Source organism: Lissotriton vulgaris, chromosome 6 (assembly GCF_964263255.1).
Source record: "Lissotriton vulgaris chromosome 6, aLisVul1.2, whole genome shotgun sequence".
NCBI classification, from domain to species: domain Eukaryota; kingdom Metazoa; phylum Chordata; class Amphibia; order Caudata; family Salamandridae; genus Lissotriton; species Lissotriton vulgaris.
In genome coordinates, this window is record NC_141694.1 from 1,126,221,034 (window position 1) to 1,126,239,363 (window position 18,330).

The following is an 18,330-nucleotide window of genomic DNA, read 5'->3' on the forward strand; positions in this document are numbered from 1 at the left end:
CTGTCACTTGTCACAACTATGACTCAGTTAATACAGTGTAAACTAGACTGTTTACAAAAGAGGAATGCAAGCAGGCATGATTCTATCAGAGCAAAAACAACAACCATTAGTGTTTGCAAATTAAACGTTAGCAGCATCTAGAAACAAGCATTTGCAATGAATAGGTCTCGCATTTATGCGAGTTTGAGCTATTGACATTGCAAATAACAATGCCTTTTATTTTTGTTTTCGTTATTAAAACATAAACACGAAAGCAAAACTAAAAGCCATTGTCATTTATAATGCCAACAGCTCAAACTTGCGTAAATGCGAGACCTATTGGCTATGCCAATGATTGTTTTAGAGGGGTACCACTCTAAAAGAAACGACCTTGTCTCTCCTGTTTTCTTTCACAAGGATGCGCCTAGTTGCAGGAAGGCCCAGGTTGAAAAGAGAAATCGCGTTGTCAGATCAGTCTATTGCAGCCATAGGTCTCGGCTTCTACACTCGTCCAATCCGTGTAATCCTCGGCAAATCATGAAATCTCTGCTGCGCCTCCATTCCACTCTGTGCATCAAATGTGGCGTGCCTACAGGTGGTTAGGGTTACAGATGAACGTTCCCGAAAACAGCAAACTCCTCTCTACAGGAAGCTGTAAGCGTACACGCTCAGTGAGAAAAAACTACAAGGTCCAGAATTCAAAGTGCAGTTTGCTGAAAACCAAGGACAGTTCGAAGGTGTCAGAATTGAAGTGGGGCACACGGGTGTGAGGGGGGTGGGGGGGACTAGGGGAGCACCTCCTCAGCACATTGTACAGTGGAAGCAGTAAAGGGTGGAGCAGCAATGATTGCCGTCAGCAGTGAGAGGTGCAGAGGAACACATAGGCACGCCAGCAGCATGGAAGAGTCTTAAGGTAGGGCGAGGAGTGGTACTTTCGCTGCCTAGAGGGACTCAAAGCGGCAGTCACACAAGGGCAGTTGGACAAGAAAAACAATGAGTCACAGGACACTCTAAAAACAGATGTCACTTATTTGAATGGATGAATGAAGTAATGCTGGAGAGAGAGAGAGAGAGAGAAAGGAGAGACCTCCAGCCAAATCATGTATGCATCTGTTATTATAAGAAGCAAATACATTCCAGAAATATTTTCAGTTGACAAGTTAGATGGATACATTAATGTGTGGGTATATAACGCAGTTGGTGGGTACCAAAACGCCTCTAGGCGCATTGTGTGTTCTGTCCACGCTCTGCACGGTTCTGTTACCGGTCCACTCTGTGCTACAGATGTTTGCTGTAAATGGCAGAGGTTGACCCGCTTTTTTGACTTTACCGGAACAGCTGTTTTCAAGCGAGGGGTTGGTTCCGGGAATAAAACAGCTGTGCATCTTTTACAGGGTGGATTCTCTGCCCTGCCAGTCACTCTGGGAAGTGATGGAGGTGAGGGCCCGTGTGAGCATCAGAGAGAAATGTGTGGAGAGCAGGGGAGAGGAGCCGGGAAGGAGACCACAGAGGTGCAGAGCCGACACACGATAAGGATACAAGAGGTGCTGTCATGTGGAAATGGAAACAAACAAGAAGGGACAATAGGCCAAGGAAAACGATGCAGAGAGATTTTGGAAAGGGAGGGAAATATAATTAGAGGTGAAAGAAAGACAGATGCGCCAGAGTGAGCTGCAACGGGAGGGCGAGGAGGCGCGGAGGGAAGAGGCAGGCGGGTACACGTGAAGCACGGGGGGGGGGGGGTTTGCAAGGGAGATGAGGCAGAGGTGAGGGGGAAATAACGTGGCAGTGATTCTTCCTAAGGGAGGTATAGGTGTTCGGTCAATAGTTTGGACTTGTGGCAGTTGCAAGTGAGAATTAGAACATCAAAGCAGGCGTCTTTTTGTAATTTTTTTTTTTAAGTGAGTAAATCGGAAGCAACACTTGGGAAGGAAGCAGTACAGGGTGTGTGTGATCACTTTCGCAGCCGCTCTGATGTTCTCAGTGGCCGCACAGCTCACTGAGAACATCAAAGCGGCCGCGAAAGTGATCACGCAGACTGACAAATAGTGCGCACGCCCGGCGCACATGCGCTGTACCCGATACGCCTGCAGTCTTGGGAGCAGTTTCAAATGCCCCTTAATAAATATCTTTCATAGCATGGCTTACGCGATAGCTAAGCGAGACCTAAAAAGGGCATCCATACAGTCAGATGCAGTAAGACATCTCGGCATCAAAAGAAAATACTGAACATTCTCTAAATACGACAGCTAGGCTGGTTGATTACAATCACTTCCAGAAAACAAGAGAACGCACATATGTGTTCCACAAAGATTTTCAGTCAACATTAAAACTTGTTGAAAACAATGCAAATGTAACATAGGCAATTCTTGGGGCCTGCCACCATGCTGTATGGGTATGGTTGCATTAGGATGAAATTACTTGTTTGGTAAATTCCACACACCAACTTATTCCAGATGCATACTTGTACTCAATGAAAAGCTTACCATAGCATCTTCCATATCGTAGCCTGTATAGGAGATAACAGCTACAATAGCATTGGTACCAACTGGATAATTGTCCATGCCATAGTAATCATACATGTATGGCCGGACCAGGGGGCTCTGTGGAGTCTGCAGGCGGTAGAGTTTGTTATCTGATCGTTCTTGGTAAGTTAGCAGTGGAAATCCCATGGTTTGCTTACCTTAAAAAAATTAAACACAATGCTTACATATAGGTCTTATTTGTTGAAATGACCACAGCAACCATGAATAAGCTTATCACATTTCATCACTAAAACAGCTGTAGTGTTAATCAAGAGTTGCCGATAGTATGTGATGCTCATAATTCCTTTTTTCCCCTTAAAGTTCATGATCCACCACATAAACACATGGGAGCCGTATCAGAAACCAAGTAACGTCCTATGGCTTGAAAGCTATGAACACTCTGGAATTTTTTTTTATTTTGAAACTGAAATGCTGGATAAAACCATCTGCTTGACTTTAAACACTAGCAAAACTAACATACAATTTTAACATTCTATTCATATTTTAAAAATCTGTCTTAAAATGTGCCAAGCATTTGAAATCATAACAATCCTAATCCTGTCTGCCAAATCAAGCAATTTAAACAAGGAAACCTACTTCCTACAGTATTATAAACTGCACCCCACTTGCTGCATTTACGCAGACACAGGAATCTACACAATTCCTGAAGGCACTTTGAGAAATCCCCTAAGAAATGGCCCTTTCCCAAAGGGATTGACTGCAATTCTAGAAAGCATTCCCAAGAACATGCTAGTCCCTCTAGAATATGTTCAACACTAGCCAGGTCGCCAGTGACCGGTCCAAAAAGAAAGTGATTACTTCAACCTCCTCATCAAGTGGACTACACAGTCTCACATTAGAAGTGAGACTTCTGGTCCTACAAGAAAACAGACTAACGCTTTCAAAGGACTTTCATTAAGGCTTTAAAGAAACAGCTATACATTATAATTTGAAACTCCTTCTCCAATACTCTTGGCCTTGAACCGTTTCATCTAATGCTTTTTGTTCACTCTTGGTAAGGTGTGCTCAAAATATTGTATTAAATAAATAATGAATGAATAACATTGATTTCTATAGAAAACGGTCATTCAGAAATGCACCCCTGGACTGTCCAAAAGGTAAGCAAAGGTAATCATGAATTAAGCTGAGAAAAGTGGGGTATAGAAATTTCAGAAATGAGCCGAGATTGGAGTTACTGCATTCCAGTGCGTGGCAGCTGAACAGGAGATATGGAGCACACCCCAAAAAACCTTTTTAATGGGAGGAAGCGACAGAAGCTTTGCAGATACCAAACAGCATATTGTGAAGGGAATATAGGCAGAAACCCTGCGCTGGACGAACCACATTTGTCCACAGATAAAGCCAACAGCAGAGGTGGGATCCAATTCATGAAGTCCATATAGACACTACAAAGGCTCTCACTAGTCGAACAAGTTAATTACCTTAGATAATGCTCTTTCTGGTAGAGACTATTTAGTCATAGATTCCTAATCTTTTTAAATATTACCTAGGGCTCAGACTGGATCTGGAAACTTTTAAGCAGTACCACTACTCGCCGGAGTGTGGTACCTTTCACCTCCATACCGACGCAGTTCCACTTCGGAAAGGACGTGCGGAGTCCATATAGGTGCCACTCCAGCACACTGTCAGTTGCTTCCGAGGGTGTCTGCAGACGAAGAGCCCCAAAATCAAATTGCTGTAATCACTGTATAGATTCCTAGACTTAGGAGCTTATTAATGGATAGAGTCCAATCACAAAACAGAGAGGAAGGGAAGGAATGTGAGGCATTTGTGGCCAGAGTCCCTCCCAGAAAGAGAGTTACCTAAGGTGAGTGACGTGTCCTTTTGATAGAGTCTTCAGGCTACAGATTCCTCACCGTTTTAATAGATATAAAGGCAGTACCTATTCGGAGGTGGGTCTGTGAATGGACTCAAACTAGAAAGTCCTGCTGGACCAAGTGGGCAAAATAACCTCTCTGCAAACCTGACTGCTCAGAGACTAGTGCTTTGAGAAAGTAAGACAAGATACCTACTTAGTTGCTTGGCAAAGGTCCAGGACAGACCAATGCAGTGGTCATAGCTTCGGTAGAGATAGAATGAGCATGCAGTTCCTCCAGAAGCTGCTTTTTGACCATTGTATATCAGCTCTTAATGCAGAGCACAAACCAATGGGAGATAGTTCTGTCCCGCAAAGCCTTGCCTTTTCTAGCTACAGAGAACCAAATAAAGAGCTGACTGTCTACCCAGTATTCTTTGAAATGATTTATGTAAATGTTCAGCAAAAAACAAAAGGTGCAAACTACGGGGATTATTCACAGCAGTACATACCAAGAACTGAATTAAACATTGATCACTCATTCAATTCTTGGACGTTTCGGTCTCTTACAGAGTGAGCGGGACAATCATCAGGACTAGACTAAGATAATATTTAATCAACCCAGTGGTTTCTGTAGAAAAGAAAAAGGACTTTAAATGTACGCCTCAAATACGAGAAATTAAACAATAAATGTGGCTAACCCGACCAACATTCACACTTGACAAACTGTAACATGTATACATTTATCAAGTGAGCATTTCATGTAGGAGTGAATTCAAACCAATTCAAAGTTTAAAAAGAGCAAGCAAAAACAACAAGCATTTACAATGCAATGGTTTCGCCTTTGGAAAAGTTAGAGCTATTGGCATTGTAAATGACAAAATTTGTATTTATGAGTTGGTTTTGAAAACAGATAAATAAATGGCATTGTCATTTACATTGCCATTAGCTTAATCTCTCGCAAATGTGAGACCTATTGTACCCTACGGACGAGCTCAGCAGACAGCAATTACTACCACACACACACACACACCCAGAGCCACACATACACACACAAACACACCCAGAGCCACACACAAACACACCCAGAGCCACACACACCCACCCAGAGCCACACACACCCACCCAGAGCCACACACACCCACCCAGAGCCACACACACACACCCAGAGCCACACACACACACTCAGGGAAGCAAGCACAGCGAGGGGGCAGGGAAGCAAGCACAGCGAGGGGGCAGGGAAGCAAGCACAGCGAGGGGGCAGGGAAGCAAGCACAGCGAGGGGGCAGGGAAGCAAGCACAGCGAGGGGGCAGGGAAGCAAGCACAGCGAGGGGGCAGGGAAGCAAGCACAGCGAGGGGGCAGGGAAGCAAGCACAGCGAGGGGGCAGGGAAGCAGGCACAGCGAGGGGGCAGGGAAGCAAGCACAGCGAGGGGGCAGGGAAGCAAGCACAGCGAGGGGGCAGGGAAGCAAGCACAGCGAGGGGGCAGGGAAGCAAGCACAGCGAGGGGGCAGGGAAGCAAGCACAGCGAGGGGGCAGGGAAGCAAGCACAGCGAGGGGGCAGGGAAGCAAGCACAGCGAGGGGGCAGGGAAGCAAGCACAGCGAGGGGGCAGGGAAGCAAGCACAGCGAGGGGGCAGGGAAGCGAGCACAGCGAGGGGGCAGGGAAGCGAGCACAGCGAGGGGGCAGGGAAGCAAGCACATCCAGGTTGCAGGGGAGCAAGCACAGCCAGGGGAAGGGGAACCAGGGGGCGGATGCCGATCATCTGCACTGGCACACCTCTGCTGTGTGCCGTCACAAAGATACACGGTACAGGACAAACATCAACTGCAACTTACATGTCTGATATGCACACCTAAAAGGAACAACTGCACTCCTAACTCCAAAGTGCCAGCAGACACATACATTGTGTGTACATAGAGCCATTTCAGGAACCTTTTCTTAGCGCCACCACCTCACCTTCACACTCGGGCAACTCTCCAGGCGGGGCACAAGCCTTGCTCACTTCTGTAGCTTTTCTTGAGGAAAACTGAGAAACACAAATAGTATGTACTGGCACTAAGTTCGCACATGTGGTGAAAGTGCACGAGGTGCACTTCAGTTGAGCTACCTAATAAACATATGATTGTGTGCACTATACAGTCACAGAAAGCCCAGCAACTGCTTCAGGCTGCATATAAATGAAACAAAAATGACTCTTACGTGAAGCCTTTTTGTTCCAGTCCCTGTTCAGTATGTGTAATGGGAAAGTGCACTTTGTATGTACTGTCTGCGGCCATGAAAGTGCAGTCGTATTAAATATCGGTAGCCGCCGCTGCAAACAATGGAAACTACGAGGTGCCAGGAAGTGCACTGTCTGAGAGTACTGGACGCCCGGCAGCGTTATCAGAGGTGCAGGGTACGTTATGACAGAAACGGGAGTCATTTCAAATGACAGGACGTCCTTCAGCTGCACGCCATACGCACTATATATATATTTAGAAAAAAAGTACACCTCGTGTGTAACGTTGGCGGTCACAGGAAGTGGTCTTTTGAAGTAACACCAGACATTCAGCTGATTTTCGGTTGTCACTTCACACCTACCGTAAACAGTCTCGTGGAAGTGCACGTCGTGTTTCAGCTGCATTTTATTTACAATAGGAAGAAGAACAAGCCTTCTTAGGGGAAGGGGGCCTATGTTCCTCGGGAAAGGCAGGGTTAGAGGCATTCTGGCACCCTTCACCGAGACTTTCCAAATACGTTTAACGAAAAGATGACATGTCAGTCAGGCAACAGCCAGCCTCAGTTTAATAAAAGGAACCCTGTTTTTCATCTTCCGGTGACAATTCTAGCCAGCCCTTCCAACATAAAGAAACATGCTGGAAGTTCAGTGTTTGAGTGCAAAAAAATGGGTAACCAAAATTGCATGTGCAGAAATAAACAGAGGACATGAACCATTTTTTTGTCACTTCGCCAATCCAGGGCTGAGCCTGCAGTCCGCAGTGGCATGGAGATCAGAGGATGAGGACCGTGCAAACATGGAACGGCTAGGAGGGCAAAAAGAGGCTAGGGCGGCCCAGTGCACACCTGGTAACAGATGTGCCAAGGTGAAGCGGTTCTGGGGCACTTCCGTGTTGTTTGAAACACACTGCCCAAGAACAGGATGCGGAGACATCCAAACCAATTAAATAAGTGCTCCGAAGTGACCTATGTGACGTGCGGCGCCTTCCTAAAACAAGCAGCCACCAGCAGCGTTCTCAAAAGACCCTTTGTACATTCTCAGTTACATTGCCTACAAAAAATCTGCAATATTGTATGGCCATTACAAGTGATGGAGAAAGCAGATTTGGAGCAGGTTGGCTTCGGCAGCAGAACTGTTGGTCATTCCGATTTCATAAGCATCTCCTAAAATTCCACTCAAACTATATTGTAGTTGGAGTGACAGCACTATCAGAATACATACATTTATGTTGTTTGCACTTTTTTGCACGTTCATAAAGTACCAACAAGGCCAGTGCATTAGAGCGCTTTATATGAGCATCAGACTACATTACTCAGTCACTTTTTTCAATGTATTTATTAGACACTCAAAGTGAAGTAATATTCCCAGAATCATATGATGCTGAGCTGCTGCCGGACTCGAACCTGGTTGCCCAGTTCCAAAGTTTGCAGCTCTAGCCGCCTCGCCATATCTCCTTCTCCAGGCAACGAGCCCCTTTAGTTTTATATGAAAGCGTGGATGTGGCTGAAAAACCAAAAAACTACTCATGTGACCCAAATCAATGATGGCACAAGTTAAGTTCTGCATACATTTTGCATTCCCAGCTTAGAAATATCATCTCCTTAGATTGACCTGTATTGTTATTTTACTCCACAGTGCATAGTGACTATCATACGATCAGTAGTGCGCATTTGGAGATGGGCGCCTTGCGACAAAAAAATGGCTACGGAAGCCTGAGACTAAATTGAGCTCTGGCTCATAATCGAGCTCTAAAACAACGCAACCTCGACCCCAACCTGCCCCCCATCCCAAAAAGGAACTGATCCCCAAGACTAACATCACACTTGACGGGATATCGTGCATACAACCTTCTTTAGAATAAACATGTTTACGTCTTTTTTGGAAGTGACAGTGGACTAGCCAAGTATTGTAAACATCCGGTTTAAAAACCTAGAACCAATGTACATTTCAGAGGCTCGCACCCTTAATTAGAGGTGTTAGCGGTGACAGGTTATAAATAATTCAGGCCCACGGTGGAAACAGTACCGAGGTACTCTGATGCTAATGTAAGCCGGACACAGATGCGGAGGGCAGATAAGGGTCGGGCACATTTAGGTCTGCCTGTTAGTTTCTGCACCGCTCGCAACGCCCGAGCCTCCCTCTCTGCTCGGTCCCGGGCTTTTTTGAATCCAGACATTCCTTGCACGTTTCCTATCTTTCAAGAAAGACAGGGTTCTGGTCCACTGGGAAACAAGCAGCAACACGCTCGCTGACACGCATCTCTGTCTGCGGCCAAGAAGACCGTAGAGAACCGGCAGAGGCCCACTCAATTAATGACGGGCAGATAAAGAGACCGAATGCGAGGGGACCCGAACAAAAGCCACCAGGAACCACACCCTCCATCTATCACTGAACGCCATCGGGAAAACAACCCGGAGAAGTCAACCTCCCGGGTCAACAGTGCTCTTATCAGCAATCAGATGTCCTGGGGGCGACATGGAATCCTCTCAGCGGCAGATAAACAACAAGGTTGGAAAGGGTCTGCAGTTTAAAAAGATTTTACTGCCTTTCCACCTCTCTTAATCCGGCACTGATTCCACCCTCCCAACAAGCATTTACAAGTGGGGCGGACACGGCCACACAGACAGGGGGGGGGGGGGCTTTAACGGGCACACGGACAGCGGGAGGGGGGGTGGGAACAGGCACACGGACAGCGGGAGGGGAGGGGGGCACTCACCTGGACTTCTTCCGGCGGCGGTCGGCCTGGAGGAATGACCCAAAAACACACAAAAAAAAGCGCCCACCGCTGCATGACGTTTTAAAATGGGCGGAGAGGGTTAAAAATCACCGGAACGCCCACGAATCGCCTCGGACAATGACGGACAGATCTCTCTTCTAAATGGCTAGCCTCCATTTATGGAGCTAGCCAATGGAAAGAGGCGGGACAAAGCCACATACTGTTATAACATAAGATTTTGCCTGCACGAACGCTGCTGTGCAGCGGACACCAGGCGAAACCTAAAAAATGTTAATCAAAGAATTGGTTGCACTGTCCAACGAATCCTTAGTAACTAAATACGGAGGAATCTATAAATGCAAAAGTGAATTCAGCACATTTCAAAATGCTCCAAGGAAGCAAATAATTGCAACTTTCAGAAATTATTGCAAGCCAGAAAATATGTCTAAGTCTGTTGGAGCATTCTACGAATTAGGGAATTTGGCACCATTCTCAAGGAACTCAAACCATTGCAAATTAGAACCAAAGCCATGTACTAAGCTTTCTTGGATAGTGCAAGCATGGCTTTGACATTTTTTAATTTGCTTTTTTGGCAAGTTATACCAAATGTGTTTTCTCTCCTTGCTACCGGAAAAGGCTTCAATCGGATTTTTGTCATCTGCATTGATTTTTCTAGAATAATTGAATGAGCGATCAATGCTTAATTCTGTTCTTTGTATGATCTTCTATGAATGATCCCCTTGTTTGCGCCTTTTTTTTTTTTAAAACACTTTTCATTTTACTGTATATACAGACCCAAGCTCGCAAAGCGTTATTGGGTTGCCCTTTACTTCCTTATGTTATGTAAAAGGTCCGCTTTCTCTTTGTGTCCAGATGATGGAGCTTCAACCTCCTTCAATGGGTTAGGAAGAGAAAAGAACGCTGGCAAGGTGATGTTCCTACCAGCGTGGAACTGCATCACAACTTTAGGCAAGAAAGAAGCCCATGTCTACGAAACTAGCTGGTCAGGGAAGAAGGTGGTGCCACGGAGAGCTTGAAGTTCACTTACATGCTGTGCTGATGTATTGGCAACGAGGAACACTCTTGAGGATGAGAAGTATCAAGGGGCAGCTGTGAAGTGGCTTAAAGATAGTGCACATCAGGAATGTAAGGACCAAATTACCATCTTGCTGCGGCATAACAAAAATATAGGGAGGAAACACGTTTTGCAACCCTTTATAAAAAAAAATACATAACTGGAGCCTTGTACAATGAAGGCTGACCCGGCAATCACAAAAAAGCCGAACAACATACTTCAGCTGTGCCCAGAGTACCCCCTTGTCGAGATAGGGTCAAACCAACTTCACCTAGAGGCGGCTATCTACTGAGTGCTGCTCCAAGCCAAAAATGTGTTCCAAGATCAGTCCTATATAATTTGCCTGAATGTTGAATGTGTTCAGCTGTCACCACTCAATTTCCAATCATGAAAGCAGAGATTGAGAAGGCACGGATGGAGAACCCAGCCATGCTGCTGTGACAGCAGATGCTCCCAAAGGAGCAGCCAGATTGGAGGACAGATGCTAAAGGCTAGAAGTTCCAGACACCATACTCCTGATTCTTCATCAAGAGTAACTAGGATGACTTGGGCCCGTATGGTCTGGATCGTCCCGAGAACTCAGGCCAGAAGTGGTATCAGCAGAAAGACATATAGGAGCCCCAAGTTCCCCTGGAGGAGGACCGCGTCTCCGAGCGAAAGGTGCCTTTGAAACTCCAATGCACAGAAGCGCTGATAGTGCACATTCTCAGCAGTGACAAGGTTCTCCCCATTTGCAGAACAGGCCTTCTGCCACCTCCGAGTGTTATCATCACTAGTGATTTGCTAGGTGTATCGGCGGCTGAGTAGGTCTGCCCTGGGTTTTAAATAGCCTGCCACTTGGTTCACCATAAGAAAAATACCTGGATGGTGAAGCCATTTCCAGAGACGTAGGGCCTCCAGGCACAGGGCACCTGACTCATCCACCTTGTTTGTTGCTGTACGACATGACCATGATTGAAGCCCTCATCAGGTTGTTTTTGGCCATGATTTCGACTGAGACAATAGACCTCTGATCTCCACCTCTCCCAGATGCCACCCCAGCAAAGAAGCGATGCATCGGTCACCACTGTCAGCTTTGTGTGGGGGAAGGGAGAGGGGTCTGCCTCAGACAGAATTGCGGTCCAGTAACCATCACTGCAGATCTTTTGAGGTCCCCGCCAAAATCTGAAAGTGGTCGGAGAGGTCCCTTTGATGTTGGGCCCACTGAGTCTTCAGATTTCACAGAAGAGCCCACATATGCAACCTGCCATGCTTAACCAGTAAGATGCAGGCGGGCATCAGTCCTAGCAGCATCAGAGTCTACCTCACTAAAATCCAGGATCGAGGCTGAAAGATCTAGATCACAGCCTGAATGTCCAGGAATTGCTTTCAAGGAGGAAAAGAAAGAAACCGACCATGTCTAGAATGGCTCCTTAGAAGGAAAGCGTCTGAGAAGGAGTCAGGTGTGACTTTTTGGCAAGCGGGTAGTGAAACCCAAAAATAAAGTTTGGCTCGCTGTTGTTTAGAGGTGGTTAACAAATGCCTGGGGCGAGCCTGCATCCAACAGGTAGCTGTCGAGGTATAGGAAGACTGGAACCCTGACCTCAAAAAGCTGTTTTGCTACCACAGCCATCACTTTCGTGAACACCTAAGGGACACTTCTGACTCCAATGGGAAGCAATTTTTTAACAACAGTGGTCCCATGCATAGATAAGAACACGAAAAAATGAATATAGACACAATGGAGCTATATTGAGTAGCGTGATTTGTCCAGCCGGACAGGGATCACAGATTTTTACTATAGAATAAATTCAACAAGGAAAATACCTTACATTCACAAAGAGTGAGACACAAGCCTGTGCCCTCACGCTTACAAATTGGCAAAGTAAGAAGATAGGAAGAGGCAGAAGAGAGATGTTTAGGCAGAAAGTGAGCGATTTCTGAGAAATGAAAAGTAACAGAAATTCAATTCGGTATACATTCACATACATGGTGTTAAAACAAGTCGACGGCGTTTCGATCCCTTTTACATAATACACGGGATCATCATCAGGACAAAAGTATTATGCCTAAGGAGTAAATTACACAATAGCCTAAAGAAAGGAAGGAAAAATTGGAATATATCAGCAAGAGAATATCACAGCAAAACGTATTCGGTGACATCAAGTGAATAAAGTGAGTGAGAATTCCTTAAGGGAACAACTAATCTAAGCATGCGTGATCTCATCAGTGGAGGTCAATTGGAAGTACGGCGAGTGTCTAAGAGAGTGGCCAACCACTGGCGTGTATAAATCACAACTAGGATGCGTTAGGGATACAGTTTCAAGGACAGTGGACCTATGCGGTTGTGATCGCAATTGCAATTGCTCGGAAGAACATATTAAGGACCATATTCAAAACCATCACATGCAGCACTGTTATACACAAGGATTATCCAGTTTGGTGACCGTCAGCATAAGAGTGGTCATTGTGAGTGCCCAAGATCCCACTATTCTGAGCAAAGGACAACTGGGGCCTCATCTTCCTTCATCGATGGAGTCTAAATCTGTATTGATAAGCTGGGAACTGGCATGGACTGTGGCGCCATAGGTGGAGTCAAGAGTGGATGCCTCTTTATGGGCTCAGAAAGTCCAGTTGGTGTAGAGGGCAAAGCCACTGGGGGTCACCCAAGTAGAGACCCTCTTGGTTCTGCAGGTGCATCAGAGGAAGTTGGTAATGATCAAAAGAGTTGGAGCATGGCTGGTGCGATCTGCTTAGGAGTGGCGGATGGCCCCGGAAACCTGGGTTGTGCCAGAACAAATTGACTTTGGGAGCGAAATCAAGATGTATGGTGTTGCGTCCTTGCCTTTTCAGGGGACTGTGAATGGTGGGAAGAGGCAGAGTCCTGCTTAGATTTCTTGTGTTTTTTCTTAAATTTACCTGAAGACTTTGATCGAGAGGAAAGCTGAACCCTAGAACACCTGCAACTTCTGTATCTCGAACGGGACCGAACATTTGACTTGGACCGGTCTTGTTGGAAAGCGCATTCCGGGTACTTACCATTATAGACTTATATGGCCTTTGGGTTCATCAACGCTCAGTCACTGCAGGCTTTACAGCTTTCACTCGACCCCAGGCACCACAGGCAAATTTGATGTGTAACGGTCACAGACATTTGTAAAAAAGTCCTTACATGTTTAAAACCTGTCGATTTGGGAGGCGACATGTCCCTTGCACACTTTAAAACAGTTTTTTGATCAATGTAAGGGTCTCAGAGACAAAAGGTATCTCCAGTGTCTGGTGGCATAGAGAGAAAGTAACGACATCAGTGTGCAGGAGTGGTTCCTAGATCGGCTCCGCACATCATTTCTGGAGCAGAAATAGTCAGTACGGAGCTGCATGGTACCATCTTCCAGCAAGTAGAGGTACTGTTGTAAAGTTTCCAGATCCAGTCGGACACTTGGGGAATATTCAAAAAGGTGAGGAATCTGTGGCTAGAAGTTTGTCATAAAAATATTTACATAGGTAAAAATTAGCACCCTTTCTTGAAGTAAATGAAACTCTAACACTGCCTTCATTTTGGTGAGGACTAAAGGGGCTGCCCTCAAACAAACCAGACAGCTGGGTACATGAAAGTTCAAATACTCAAAAAAAAATGACTTGGAGGGTGTTTCCTCAAAGCATGTGCACAGACAGAAAAGGATAGAATCAATGAATATTCTGAAATATTTACCATAAAAAAATGGACCCAATTAGCTCACTTATAGGCCTACCACTTGGATATTTTAGTATCAAGCATAAGCTACTATTTGTACACTGTAGTTTTCACTGCTGAAGAAAAATATTTGCCTTAAAGAGCCAACTTGAATGTTTTTTGTGTAGTTTTTTTTTGTGGTTATTTTTTTTTAAATGAACGATTCTGGGCCAGCTTACATTATAACTTTAAAATAGTGTTCCTATTGAGTTAATATAGTTCCTTAGTATTTTAAGACACTATAGGAATATGCTGCTTTCGGAACAGCACATACTTCTACCATCATCTATTTGTATTAGATGCTTCCGAAGTACAAGCTGACAGCAACGTTTAATTACACATAGGGCACAACCCTCAAAATAATTTTTGGGGGAGCAATAACAGACAAAATGATTTGAAAACCTTACCCATCTGGCACTGGTACATGTTTCTGGGACTCTGGTTGTGGTCCGAAAAAGGGATGAAATTGGCCACTACACTCATCATGCTGTGAGGAAAAAGTTCTTGGTGGGTGGTAGTTCCTGACACAATGTCTCCTTCGAAGATAGCAATGTTCATGAAAACCTACATGGGAAAATACCACAATTTGATTAATATCAGCAGGTTTTTTGAACTCATGAAAAAAAGTCTACTTTTGCATTAGATACTCCAAAAAGTCCTTGTTTATACTTTATCCCCAAACCATAGTCAGTCAAGATGTAGCAATCTTCACCCACAGAGTCTCCCTTCCAGTTTGTCCTTCAATCATAACTTCATGAGAGAATGATTTTTTTTAAATATAAATTAATTCATTTTTCTGTTATTTGCCACTTTAATTACAGAATTTGAGTTTTTATAAAGATTTTGTTAACATATGTAGAACAATTCTGTTGCATATTCCCTTTGTTATCACTCACCCTCTCTCGAACAATAACACACACACTGTGACAGAAAAACAGGGTTTAACAGAAACACTCATATGCATCTCTTATAGTGTGGTGGACGAATCATTCACGTCCATCGAACTACTTCAGTTTATGACCACCACACTACTGTTCATATTGGAGGCCTCCACAAGTATGTACATTTTGTGGGTTGCCGTTTCAGAGTCAGACCCTACCTCTCTCCTGCACATGGTCTATGAGATCAGTGAGACTATGTATGCGAAGTCAGTAGACCATCAGACTATACACATCGAGAATCGGGTAAAGAAGCTCTGTGCATGAACAAAAGTGGGGTACTGTTTTTATCAGACGAAGTGTGGGAGCGCTGGGTGGTCAGAATTTTGTTGAGCCCTGCAGATTGAGGAACTTTCGGCTTAAGGTGTCTGGTAACACACTTTGTTCTCCTAGGAAATGGCAGACCACCATGTGAATATAGTGGTGTAGGGCCCCACCCCATATTTCACAAGTTAGTTTCAAGGGAACTATGTCAACCTCCTTTTTTCTTCACCTGAGATTGCAAAGGAATGGACCATGAAATATTGTACTACAGACCCGAAGTATTGTGCCTGAAAAGCTTTCATGCTAAGGGAATAGTCTTCAACTCAATCATGAATTGCATTTCATTTATCTCGTTCGATTGTCCCCAGGAAAGCATGTTATTCATGTGTCCCATTCACCCTATGTGGGATGCGTCCTTTGTAATGGATACAATTAGGATTGGGTATGTGAATTTTTCTGCCTTTTGACAGATTGTATGAATTGCACTAAATCAAGGCCTTCACTAATTTATGAATTACAACTCTCCCAATACCACTGGTATATAACAGTTGAGCTCTGAGTCTCATTTGAATTGTTCTCATGCAGAACTGGATGAAAGCATTATGTCATAATACCAATGAGGCTAATAAATGTCCTCAGTGTCAGAGGCTGAGACACTTGTTAAAACAAATGAATATGCTTATGAAACGTCAGCACTCAGAGGATTGTGGTCCTGGTCTAATTCTATAATGTTGTCATATAGTAAATGTAGAAAAGTGCCCTTTCTGCATGGTTGCCCCCTAACATTTTGCCAGATGCCTGATGCAATTTGAGCAAGTGTACCCTGGGCCCCTGCCAATCAGTTTCACAGGGCCTGTGTTCTTTCCCTAACCTGTGCCATTGTTTCCACAATTGGCACACATCTGGATTTACTTGTAAGTCCCTTGATAGGGGTACCTAGGGTACCAAGGATATGGTAGCCAGGGAAAGGCCTCTGAAGGCTGCAGCAAGTATTATGCCACTCGCAGAGACCTTTCTCCACAAACATACGCCAGCACTGCATGAGACCTAGGTAAGTATCCCTTAAGGCAGGGTGCTCTGTATCTCATGTGCAGACCTATCTGCATGAGCAAACTATTCCCTATTATATCGAAGGCCATTGTTCGATATTGTAAGCACCCAGTAAAAGCCATCTTGATGATATGGTCTAGAAACTGGTCATTACGAGTTTCCTAGCACCATAATAGCTTTACTGAATCTTGGGATGTTTGGTATCAAACATCTCAGAATCATAAACCTGTACAGATTACAAGGTCATATTATTCCATGCACTCAGGGGGCCCTTCTTGATGGGACCCCTGAACCAAACCTACCACTGTTGGGTTCCTGACTGGTGAACACAAGCCTGCCACCACGAGACAAGTTTCTGGACCTCTGGAGTGGGAGCCTTCACTCCCTGGGCCCAGAAACAAAGCCTTTCCTGTGTAGAGGTGTTCACACCTCCCCATAGGTCAGGAAGAGCAATATGTGGTAGGGTGGCTGCAGAGGCCTTGTCACCTTTGCAAGGTGACCCCAGCCTCTACTGCTCTCAGGAGCAGGCACCTTTCCTGTCTCACCCCCTTTTCGGCAGGAAAAACCAGGACAGTTATTAGGTGGGCCCACCTCTGCCAATCTTCCAGTCAGATGGGGGAGGCGAGGCGAAGCCCACTCTTCAGTGCTGCTATCTTAAAGATGCCAGGCACCCTCCGATTAGGGTCAGGGACTGTGCCCACTCCCCCATGTGGGGTGAGCACTCTAAGGGTGCAGTCACCCCAAGGACAAGAGCCCACTGGTTACTATCTTGAGACCTCTAAAAACACTGCCTGAAATACAGTATTTTGGGGCAGCCCAGAACCCAGAATTTAGAATCTGTGACCTAAGACAACTGGAACCAGAAGACGTCCCAGCAGTGAAGACTTCAGGCCCAACTGACTTGGCCCCAGTCCTGCCGACCTGCAGCTCCGGATCCCCCTGCAAAGAAATCGACTGTTCCAGAAAAGGATCAGAAACCTTCAGACTTAGTGAGGACTGGTCCCCTGCTTCAACAAAGACTCGAGACTCCTGAGGACAGCGGCACTGACCATAAAAGAATATCAAGAAGTTGCGATGCCAAGAAACTGTGCTCCAGGAGTAACCTTTGCATGTGAGAGACTGGAAATGCATCTCACCTTTTGCGGCTTGTATTGCTAGTTATTCGAATAAAGATATTGGAATATGTTGAAGTCGATTTAAAGGATGAGAAAAGAACACTAAGAGGTTCATATAGCCGTTTTTCTTCTCTACATTAGGTTTCATGCTTCTAAATTTAAACAAATGCATCAGGATAGCATGGGGCTATGACGGGTTACAGTTTTTATTGTGCCAGTAATGCATTCTGCAGGAAGGTGAACATGGCGGCGGTTGCTATATTCCACTGAGCCTGAATACCGCCCTGACGCTTCACCTGTAACGTGTCTACAGGTCAAGTGATTCTCCGTTTTTGGCAGTGTCCCACGTTCAAATTGTGGTGTGTTGAGCGACTCATTTTGTTAGGTACTGCGGAGAGAGAAAGTTTGGCGGTGGTACGGAAACTTGGGAGGCGAGTGTGGATATGGGCTCAGTCTTTGACTGTAACAGTACTCTATGACTACAGCTTGCCTTCATATTGATTGCGGCTCTAGGTTGTAACTTATCAGGGTTGCACCACAAGGGGTGCTGAATGAGCGTCACTGTGTCCGTGATGCCGGGATTATGGGTACAAATCTCTTTACGGCATGGTTTCATATAGCTGTTGATACGAACACAGCTGGGGACAATATAAGTAATTGTGAGGTAAGCACCAATTTTCGAATGGAGTGGGTAACACGTGGGCGAGTCATAGATGTCAGGAAGGTTGTGTACATTGTGGCTTTTGTTTTTAGACTGCAGCTCGGATTCGTAATTATTAAACATGGTTAAGACTGGTTGGCAGCAATGTCATGCTGATGATATATTGCTGCTGGTTAGGATATAGGAGACAACTGTGATATGGGTATGAAGGGACAGCAAGGTTGTATGTACATAAACTCGACGCGCACAAGAGGTGCG

General features: G+C 45.2%; 1 protein-coding gene across 2 annotated transcripts in view; it reads right to left on the minus strand.

Moving 5' to 3' along the window:
• Positions 1 to 18,330, minus strand: part of POLR1B (RNA polymerase I subunit B) — a 260,946-nt gene that overhangs the window by 65,464 nt on the left and 177,152 nt on the right. Inside the window, exons 12-13 of one of the 2 annotated variants that reach the window (XM_086927218.1) lie at positions 14,452 to 14,608; positions 2,466 to 2,662 (exon numbers count right to left, since the gene is read on the minus strand). In XM_086927218.1, the coding sequence (XP_086783344.1) occupies positions 2,466 to 2,662; positions 14,452 to 14,608 (354 nt within the window). Of the gene's footprint in view, positions 1 to 2,465; positions 2,663 to 14,446; positions 14,609 to 18,330 lie in introns of both variants that reach the window. The other variant, XM_086927219.1, reaches the window with a different exon arrangement.